The sequence below is a fragment of the Acanthisitta chloris genome, unplaced genomic scaffold, assembly GCF_000695815.1.
Source record: "Acanthisitta chloris isolate BGI_N310 unplaced genomic scaffold, ASM69581v1 scaffold28686, whole genome shotgun sequence".
NCBI classification, from domain to species: Eukaryota; Metazoa; Chordata; class Aves; order Passeriformes; family Acanthisittidae; genus Acanthisitta; species Acanthisitta chloris.
In genome coordinates this window covers 8,662-18,537 of record NW_008680179.1, presented here as the reverse complement: position 1 = coordinate 18,537, position 9,876 = coordinate 8,662, and the positions used below count along the sequence as shown (strand labels likewise).

Here is a 9,876-nt window from a genome sequence, read left to right as displayed (position 1 = left end):
ACCCCTAAAGGAGCCCCATCACAGGTACCAGCCTCTGCTGCCAGCCCTCCTCCAAGGCATGGGGCCGTAGGCTTCTTCACTACCCTTTTCTGAGGCCAAGGTGCAGATGAGCAGGGGGGTCCCGGGGGGGCTCAGGCTGGAAGAGTCGGAGTAAGTGGCAGGGTCTGCTGTGTCCTCCCTGCAGCCCTGCAGGTGCAGGCTGCATAAAGAAGGAGAGAAGCAGGCTCAACATCACTGTGCAAGGAGGGAAAAAGCAGCCTCCCAGCATGGGCATGGTCCTGGGGACACAAAGCAGATACTGGATTCTGTGCATCCTTTTGATGCTGCCCCCAAATCCCATGTTCTCTTATCCCAGGGGTCAGCAGCTGTGCCTCTTCACCCCTCTCCTGTGGAGCCGGTGCTTGCGTTCTCACCCCAGAGGGATACAGCTGCTTGTGCCATCCTGGCTACACCTTGGACGCCAGCCGCCTTCACTGCATCGGTAGGTTTGCACCTGCTCTGCCTAAAAGGCCTCAACAGTTCATTCAGTCCTTCAGGCTCTTGAGGGAAAGTTTTCTGGCAGCTCTGCTGAGCCCCTGCCCACCTGCTGCACTGCAGGGCTGGTAGGGAGCTGGCAGGCAGCTGCAGGTGGTGACTGCCTGTCTTCCTTCCCTGCCTGGGCACAGATGAAGATGAGTGTCTGAAAGACCCTTGTGCTGGAAGAGGTCGCTGCATCAATAGTGTGGGTTCCTATTTCTGCCTCTGTTACTCTGGGTATACCCTGGCTGTCTTGGAGGGCAAGCAGAGTTGTGAGGGTAAGTGGTGTCCACCTGGCACAGGGCTGCCACCTCCCCAAGGGTCTCAATGTTCTGTCACCCTCACCCTCTCTCATTAATGTGCACACACACTTGCACTCGTGCACACAGTGTATGAGTACCTGCACACCTTCCCTTCCCACAGGCCTGCCCATGGACAGCTTGATCCGTGGGGATCACCCTCTCCTGCTTGCTCAGGGGCACAATCTTGCCCATGATGATCCAGGCAGGAGTCTGTGATGCCAGCCCTGATTACTGCTTCTTGGCAAGGGTAGATGGGGGATGGAGGAGAGCCCCAGCACTGGTCTCTTGGGCACAGCCAGCTGCAGGTGGAGCAAGTCCTCTCCTGCACCCGGCCTTTCTGACATTGGAGGGAGAAGACTCAAGGCGGTCTCCCTGTCTGTTGCCAGACCGAGACGAATGTGAGCAGCCTTCTATCTGCCGAGGACAGCGATGCATCAACACCCCTGGCTCCTACCGCTGCCAGTGCAAGGAGGGCTTTGCCATGGGCCCCAGAGGACAGTGCGAAGGTGAAGCTTGCTGCTCTGCGTTCCCCTGCCCTTCCAACCCACCATGTGCACAGCTGATCACCCCCTTTCCTCATCACTTTGTGTCTCCTCCTGGAAGGCAGGAAGGGCACCTTCATGTTGGTCTGCTCTGTGCCCTCCCCGAGGGCTGCCTGTCCTCTCCTCTGAATGCAGGAAGAACAGGCTTTCCTGGGCGGAGAGAAGAGATTTCTCCCGAGATCCTCTCCCACCTCCCCAGGGAGATCTCCCACGACCAGCCCATGCCAGCTTCCCATTCTGGGAGTACATGCCTATATATTTTCATGCCACCTTGACTCTGTCACCAAACTCTCGTGCTGGCAAGTAGACTGCAGGGAGAGCAGGCTGCAGAGACTCAGGTCACCTGTCCCTACTGCATCCCATTCACATGGCACAACCTGGGCCCCTCAGGGTTTTCACCCTTGTGAATATATGATGTGCCTGATCAAAGATCCCCCCTTTTCAGTAGCTCATCTCCATCACCAAGTGTGAGACTATTTAAGGAGGCAGTACAGGAACCAGGGCATGCACAGAATGCTGCTCCCCCTCACACGGCCTCTAGAAAGCACTTGCCTTAAGTGCTTCCTGACCTGGAGGCTGCATCCTAATCATAGTTATGAAAGTCCCTGATGAAACAGCCCTGCACAGGTGTTCTCTGATGCTTTTCTCTGCCCAGGCACATTCCTGGCCTTAGCAACATCCTGCAGCAGTGAGTATCACTGCTGGTTTATGTCAGCCCTCAGGTGTGGGTGTAAGATCCTGAGTGGGGCTAAAAGAAGTCTTACCTACGCCCCAGCAAACTCGTCTCAACTATTGGCCATCACTGTGCCCCAGAGGGGAACTCTGAGAATCCAGCTGAAGGGGATACACTGGAGAGTGCTGCACTGTCTGCTTTTGGGAGCCTGAAAGGAGTGTTTCTTGGCAGATGTCAACGAGTGCATGGCTCCCAGCTCTTGCCCCAGTGGAAGGTGTGTCAATACACTGGGATCCTACAAGTGTGTCAGCTGTGGGGATGGCTACCGGCCCAGGAACGGGAGATGTATTGGTGAGGAGCTTGGGCTGTATCTGGACAGCACCCTTTCCCCTGCTGGCAGTGTTCCCTGCAAGCCTCAAAAGCAGCAAGGGCACAGGCAGCATCCTTCTCCTGCAAGCAGCCAGCCTACATGGCCAGGGCATAGTGCCCTCATGGCTTGGGTGGCAGGGCCTGCCATGTGCACCCTCTAATGCCATGTTGCCTTCTGCTGTGTCACACAGATGTGGACGAGTGTCTTGTGGAGGGGACTTGTGCTCACGGACGTTGTATCAACCTGGATGGCTCCTTCCGCTGTTCCTGCTATTGGGGCTATGAGGTGACACCTGACGGGAAGAGTTGCCAAGGTACCAGGAAGCTATGAGTCCAGACCCTCTGAAGGGTCTGGCCAGGAAGCTATGAGTCCAGACCCTCTGAAGTGTCATACACTCAGTCCAGAGGTTTTCCCAGGCTCTTCCTGAGTACTTTGCTTGACTACTGGCCACCATGCTGGCTGGTTCCTGCAAAACATGTGCCCCTGATCATGGTTGCTCTGCATCCTTTCCACTCATCCCACTCTCTCTCGTGTACTTATGCAGACATCGATGAGTGCACAGCCCAGGCTACCTGTCCCTCTGGACTCTGCCTCAACACTGAGGGCTCCTATTCCTGCATGGCTTGTGACACCGGCTATGTTGTCTCCAGAGATGGCAGCACGTGTGAAGGTATCCCTTTCCCAGGGACAGAGGAGTGGGTGCTGGAGGAAATGAGGGAAGAGACATTGCCATAGCTGGGTTACTGGTGGGGCAAGAGGACTTCTTTAGCATCAGGATCCTTTTCCAGCTCTTTAGCTTTCTGTTCAATAGGGAGCATGGAGGATTGCAAGCAGATGTCATCTAGTGCAGCAGGAAGGTAATTTTCCTCAGACGGGAAAGGGATGGGGCTGGAAGGACTCGTTGATAAGACTCCCAGGCTAATGATGATTTAGGAGATGCTGACAAAGGCCAGAGGAGTACAGAAGGCCTGGAAACAATGGCAGGGAGGAGTTGTGTGCAGTTCAGTTCAGAACTGTGTACCTGGGAGCACATGTCCCAAATGTAGATCCTCAAGAGAAGGAGAAACTTTGGGTCCAGCATCCATGGAGAGACTGTGTGCACCCAAGTTTCATCATTTTTTCCCAGCTCCTAATGTAACTTGGGCATGTTTAAAAAGAAAAGTTTAGGTCAAGGGCTCTGCTGTGTGTGGTATGCTGGCAGAGAGGTAACACCAGCATTGATTAGTGTTGGTTGCATTGCTGAGACATGAGAGCACTCGGTTCCAGCCTTACAGCCTGACTGTCCCAGCACAGGCAGGGAAGTGCCTTCCCTGGCAGCTGCCCTGGGGGGTGTCCTGGGCTTGAGATGGCTTGACGAAAATTCCCTGTTTGGAGCAAGGGAAGGGAGAGGGCAGAGCCAGCAAAAGTATTTGTTTAAAAATTTGCCACGTGCTGTGAATTTCTGGAGCACTGCAGAGCTGTGCAGCCTGCACATAGCCAGCAAATGGAAGATCTTGCCTTCTATGTGACTCTAGGAAGGACCCCCTGCATGGGGGCTTCCAGTGGGGGAGGAGAGGGAGGCTTTCCTCCTTTTATTCTCCTCTGGTGTGGCATCTGAGAAAGCCAGTGTGAAATGAGCTTATTTTCCATTTGATTTTTGGATGTGATGAAAGAACCATGGTTTGATGCCTTGTATCTGCCCTCCCCTTTCCCCAAGACTCCACGTGAGCTCCCCCCTTCTTAGCCACCTTGCCCCAGCCATATCAGGCTTATCAGGGTTTGATACTGTTTGGGTCATACTGTCCCGATGGCAGGATGGCATGTTCTTCCCTGCCTTGGCTGATGGCCTTGTCTGTGAGTTTAGATTTTATATTTGAAAAATGATAAGAGTTTTGTGATAGTTTTTTCGTAAATAAACTAGGTTTTGGTTCATCTCATCTCCAGAAGGATTCAATCATATTGCTACATGCAACCCTTAGAGACTGGAAATCTGGTAATCCTGCCCTGACGCAGTAGGGAGTGAAGCTCATTCATGCCTGTGGCATGCTCAGTGCTCTGCAAAGGGGAAAAGATCCCTCCCTGCCCTCAGGAGCTGCCAGTCTGAGGTCTCGAGCTCGCGTCAGAGGTGTAGTGTAGAGCAGGGCTTCTGTCACTAGCATGTCTTATGCTGTCTGCACACCAGCTGCCATGAAAAAGATGTAGGCAAGTCTGGCAGGTGGGAAAGCAGAACCTCAGAAGGTAGGGCTGATGCTGCATTAGTGATGTTTGCTCTTGTGCAGTTGTCTGAAGAGAGGACTGGTCAGCAACTGTGGCTCTGCGCTGGCTTCTTGGTGGTTTTGGTACCCAGTGCAGAGCTCTGCTGGAGATAGGCACTGAGGTTAGCAGTATCACTGTGCTCACAGAATTACTGAATGTCCAAGGTTGGAGGGGAGCTCTGGAGGTCATCTTATCCAACCCCCTGCTCAAGCAGGGCCACCAAGAGCTGGCTGCCCAGGACCATGTACAGATGGCTTTTGAATATCTGCAAGGAGTGAGACTCCATAACCTCTTTAGGAAATCTATGCCAGTGCCCAGTCACTCTCACAGTAAAAGAGTGTTTCCTGATGTTCAGATGAGATCTTCTGTATTTCAGTTTGTGCTCCTTGCCTCGGGTCCTGTCACTGGGCATCACTGACATGGTGATGGGGCAGTGTTTATCCTGGTCCCTGTGATGGAAGGGAGTGAAGAGTCTGGGCTGACTCCTCACACCCCAGTAACAGGAAGTCTCTGCCCTCTTCTCACTGTGATGGGATGGTCTGGGAGGGCAGCTCAAACCCATCTTGCATGCCAGCAGCTGGGTGATGGCTTCTCTGGGTATCTTCCCCAGTGGCAGCAAGAACTGGCGCCTCACTCTGTGCTATGCCCTTCTGCTTGGCAGATATGGATGAGTGTGAGGACCCTGCTGTACAGTGCCTGAGGGGAGAGTGCAGGAACACCCCAGGCTCCTACAAGTGCCACTGCCAGGCTGGCTTTGAACTCATCAATGGCACCGTGTGCGAAGGTATGAACCCCATCCTTGCAGCCCTCTAGGTCCAGTACATACAGCCTCCCTATGGATCCCCCTTCTTTCTCAGCCAGGAGGATGTCAGTGCCAAGGCAGGTGATGCCACCGTGCATGGTACATCCATAAGGTTCAGGGTCACCATGGACGGGGAAGATTTCTGTCTCCATGGCAAGAAAACCAGGGCCTAGGAGCCCTGCAAGGGCTGCCTATAAGAGACTGGGAAGAGGGAATCTATGTGGTTTTGGTGAAGGATGTCCCCCAGCACTGGGTGCATGACCCTGACTCTGCTCCTTCTGCAGATGTGAATGAGTGCCTGAACAGTGAGATCTGCAGCCCCAATGGCGAGTGTCTCAACAGTCATGGATCCTACTTCTGCATTTGTGCTCCTGGCTTCTCAAATGTGGGTGGTGGGGTCAGCTGCCAAGGTAAGCTGAAGGGTGGCAAGGATATAACCTTGGATCCTGCCCTCTGCTCCCTCCCCTGTGAGATCCAGGTTGATGTTTTTGGACTGATTTTGCAGATGTGGATGAATGTGCAGACAAGTCCCGGTGCTCGCAAGGCCAGTGTCTGAACACAGAAGGCTCCTACAGGTGTCTGTGTGAAAATGGTTTCAAGCACTCCCAGGAGACCGATGACTGCGTGGGTGAGAGCTCATCACTGGGGAGATCAGCCTCCTGGAATTTGAGGGGATGGATGCCGCCAGTGCAGGGGGGAGGACAGTTCTGCTCTCAGCACCCAAAGTTGCTGGTGACCTGTGTGGAGGACTGGCAATGGCTCGGGGCCTCTGGCCAACTGAAGTTGACCCAGGTGCTGTAGTGAGCAAGCAGAGTCCCCATCTGACCATCCTCATCCTCTTGCCCTCCTTCCTGCAGACGTGGATGAGTGTAAAGAATATGGGGATGCCATCTGCGGCACATGGCGGTGCCAGAACAGCCTGGGCTCCTACCGTTGTATCATGGGCTGCCAGCCTGGCTTCCACTGGACCCCCTTGGGTGACTGCATTGGTGAGTACAGCCCTGGGTGTCCCTGTCCCTCCCCCTGGCAGGAACAAGGTGGGTGTGGGACACCTCTGCCAGAGGTGCAGGGGAGAAGGAGGAGGAGGAAATGTGTGGCTGGTGGAGAGGCAGATAATGCTGAGAGTTTGTTTTCTTGGTTGTGCTGCCTGCTTGCATCTAGACTTCTCTCTTCCTGGCATCTGGAACAGACACCGCATTGTGCTGCTTTCCGCTCAGGGAGGGTCCTGGGCAGGTTACAGCCATTCCAGGTTTGGGGCTGGACCACAGCTCCCTGTAAACTGTGCTTGCTGGGGCCAGTGCCAGTCACCTGCCTGGCAGGCTTGGGTGAGCAGAAAGGCTACTGGTGCCAGTGTGTGCTAGGCTGGGGAATATGGGTTTGGAGCCCAGGCTTCAGCAAACAGGAAAGAGCAAAGGGGTTTCTGCAGTTTTTGATGCTGCCGCCAGCTCAGGGAACACTGCAACAAGGAGGAGTTGCTACCAGCCACTGGGCTCTGGGCTGTGCCAGGACTCAGCGTGTGGAGCTGGTCCTGGCTTTGGGAACAGTGGGCTGTGGACACGCAGCTGCTCTGGCTGCTCCAAGGAAATTTCTTCCATGCAGCAGTAGGAGGGCAGCAGGATAGACAGCAGGGCTGTAAACCTGCCCTCTGTAGGCAGAGAACCCAGTTGTGATTGCTCAACCCCACTCTTTGGCACTATAGCAGTTGGAGAAGGACCAGGTCAAGTAGAACTAGGCAGCAAGGTATCATCCTACATCTGTCTGCACTTGCCCCACACACTTCAGCTGCAGGCTTGTGTCTCCTGCCAGTGTGAGCCTGTAGGCTCTGCATCCCTTTACACCTCTGCAGGAAATCTCAGTCACCCCTTCCAGCCACCTCCCACGCTTCCCGTCCGTTTCCCATTCCCACCCTGCTCCTGTTGTTCTATTCACATGGCCTCTTTGCAGCTCTCGATGTCGCAGGAAGCTTCTCTTACACGCACACTCATAGCAAGGGACTGAGTAGAGCAGCCAGACTCAGTCCCTCACATCAAGAGAATGCCTGTGACAGCCCCAGATCTTGGGGTCAGAGCAAAAGGGCCTGGATAGGGAGGCCCATTAGGAGAGGTGGGATCTGGGGCAATTCCTGCTCTCTGCTCTGCTGCAGACATTGATGAGTGTGCCAACGAGACGCTGTGCGGGAGCCACGGCTTCTGTGAGAACTCAGATGGCTCCTTCCGCTGCCTCTGTGACCGTGGCTATGAGAGCTCACCCTCCGGGCACTACTGCATTGGTGAGTCTGCCAGGATCACTCTGCCAGTCGGTTTGGGAGAGCCATCGGTAGATGCCGGGCTGGTGTCCCTGCTGTGTGATGGCTCCTGGACCATGGATGGGGACTGCATCCATGCTTGGAGAATCCCACATACGGACAGGGCAGCTCATGGAGTCAAACCCCCCCACCCCCTTAGCACAGCAGATCTTTGGTACTGCAAAGGAGCAGGCTTCTGCAAAGGCAAGTGGTTCCTAGTGAACATGGAGCCCTTTTCTGTGCAGGTGAAAAGGAGGTTCTTGGAGGATGGAGGCACTGAAGGTGCTAGAGAGGTACTTTAATGGGTGCCTGTAGAGAACAGGCAGGGTGTATTACAAGGAAAAATATTTTTGCCATGAAGACAGGCAGTCTTCAGTTGAACAGATGCCTAAGATGGCTGTACAGTTGCTGTCCTTGGAGGTTTTAAAGACCCAACAAGGCAAAGCTCTCAGCAGCCTGATGGGATCCCATAACTGACCCTGCTTTGAGCCGAGGCTTGGACTAGAGACCTCCAGTGGTCTCTTTCAAACCTTGATGATCCTGGAATCCAGTGACCCACTGTGAACTGGAGTTCAGGCTCTTTGAATCCACTCAGAACTGGGCATGAAACTCTTGCCAAGACTTGTGTTGAGCCACGGTGTGAACACACCTCTCAGCTCATCTCTAGCAGCTTCCATCTCCCTAGTGAAGGGTGACCCCCCTGCTGCAGCCCATGCACAGGCTGCCCGTGCAGAGATGGGGCTCCCACTGCCCACCACTGCCCCTTGCTTTGCAGATGTGAATGAGTGCGAACTGATGGTTGCCGTGTGCGGAACTGCCCTTTGCGAGAACGTGGAGGGATCCTTCCTGTGCCTCTGCCCCAGCGACCATGAGGAATACGACACAGAGGCAGGGAAGTGCCAGCCCCGAACTGCCATGGGTGAGTAGGCAACTAGGACAGAAGCATGGATGGCAGCTAAAGCAGGAGCGTGGTAGCCCTGGCAGGAGTGAGATAAAGCTATGGGGCTGACAGGGCTGTACAAGCTCCCACAGACATGGGCAAGCTTGTGTCTGGGGAGAGCTGAGGAGCCTGAAAGAGGGGATCTGGGAAGGCCACACTGCTGGTGATAGGTGTGTTCTGGGGCCTCCTAGGTGTGGGGTGCTGCGTTGGGGTGCCAAGTACCCCATCCCGTCCCTGCTCTGCTGTCTTCTAGAGGGCTCCGACACACACGCCCAGCTCTCTGACAATGCGGAGCGCAAGCAGTGTTACTACCACATCAGTGACGTTCGCCTGTGTGACAGTGTCCTGGCCAAGAACATCACCAAGGAGGAGTGCTGCTGTACTGTGGGGGCAGCCTGGGGTGACAACTGCGAGACTTACCCCTGCCCTATCCCAGGCACAGGTAGGACTGTGTCCCCACTACACCAGGCAAGGCCAGTACTCTGCCCACCAGCTCCACCTTGGTTGCACTAATGAGCTGTTTCTTTTCTTTCCATCTCCCTTTGGCCTCTGCCTCCTGGTCAGTGGAGTACCAAGAGATCTGCCCTCTTGGAAAGGGCTATATTCCCCAGGAAGATCCACTCTCAGGAAAAGTCTCTTTCACAGGTACTACCACCGTTTTCTTTCATTTCTTTCAGGGGGAAGAGAGAGGGCACTGTGCAAAGTGCTGCATGGAGATGCATCCACAGAACTGTCTCCCTGGGCCTGTGGTGGGGGGTGCTAACATCCTGATGCTGCTTTCCTCCATCCAGAGAAATCCCATATTGCCATTATCACCGAGCTGGAAGGGCCCCTTCCTGCAGGCCTGCCTCACTTCTGGCAGCAATTCTTTCTTGATGCAAATCTCCCATGCCCATTATGAACCAGGGATGGGGACCATTAAGACACAACCCTTCCAGTTACTGATCAGATCTCCTAGTAGCCAGCTGGCTCAGTCTTTGGCACTTCACCTCCAGGGGGTTGTGTTCTTGGCCTTCCAGAAACACACATGAATTTCCTATTTGTGAAAGTATCTTGTTCCTCATCATCCCTCCTCCTGCTCTGCCTGTAGGTGCTTCCCCTTCTGCTCCCAAGAACGGAGCTGGTGGGAGAGATGGGGAGGATCACTCAGGGACCTGTCAGTGATCCAGGCCAAGGTGCTGTGCTGGCTTCTTGCAGATACAGCACCCATCC

The 9,876-nt window shown here is 54.6% G+C and overlaps 1 protein-coding gene across 1 annotated transcript in view; it reads left to right on the top strand.

The window, feature by feature from the left end:
- Positions 1 to 18: 18 nt before the first annotated feature.
- The window catches only part of LTBP2 (latent transforming growth factor beta binding protein 2), a gene marked incomplete at its 5' end in the record, with an annotated part of 15,288 nt that continues 5,430 nt past the window's right edge, over positions 19 to 9,876 (top strand). The window contains 15 exons of the mRNA XM_009077632.1: positions 19 to 31; positions 353 to 481; positions 666 to 794; positions 1,205 to 1,324; positions 2,265 to 2,384; positions 2,594 to 2,716; positions 2,948 to 3,073; positions 5,300 to 5,422; positions 5,725 to 5,850; positions 5,946 to 6,068; positions 6,298 to 6,429; positions 7,584 to 7,709; positions 8,500 to 8,643; positions 8,918 to 9,106; positions 9,229 to 9,309. Of these exons, the coding sequence (XP_009075880.1) occupies positions 19 to 31; positions 353 to 481; positions 666 to 794; positions 1,205 to 1,324; positions 2,265 to 2,384; positions 2,594 to 2,716; positions 2,948 to 3,073; positions 5,300 to 5,422; positions 5,725 to 5,850; positions 5,946 to 6,068; positions 6,298 to 6,429; positions 7,584 to 7,709; positions 8,500 to 8,643; positions 8,918 to 9,106; positions 9,229 to 9,309 (1,804 nt within the window). The remainder of the gene's footprint in view (positions 32 to 352; positions 482 to 665; positions 795 to 1,204; positions 1,325 to 2,264; positions 2,385 to 2,593; positions 2,717 to 2,947; positions 3,074 to 5,299; positions 5,423 to 5,724; positions 5,851 to 5,945; positions 6,069 to 6,297; positions 6,430 to 7,583; positions 7,710 to 8,499; positions 8,644 to 8,917; positions 9,107 to 9,228; positions 9,310 to 9,876) is intronic.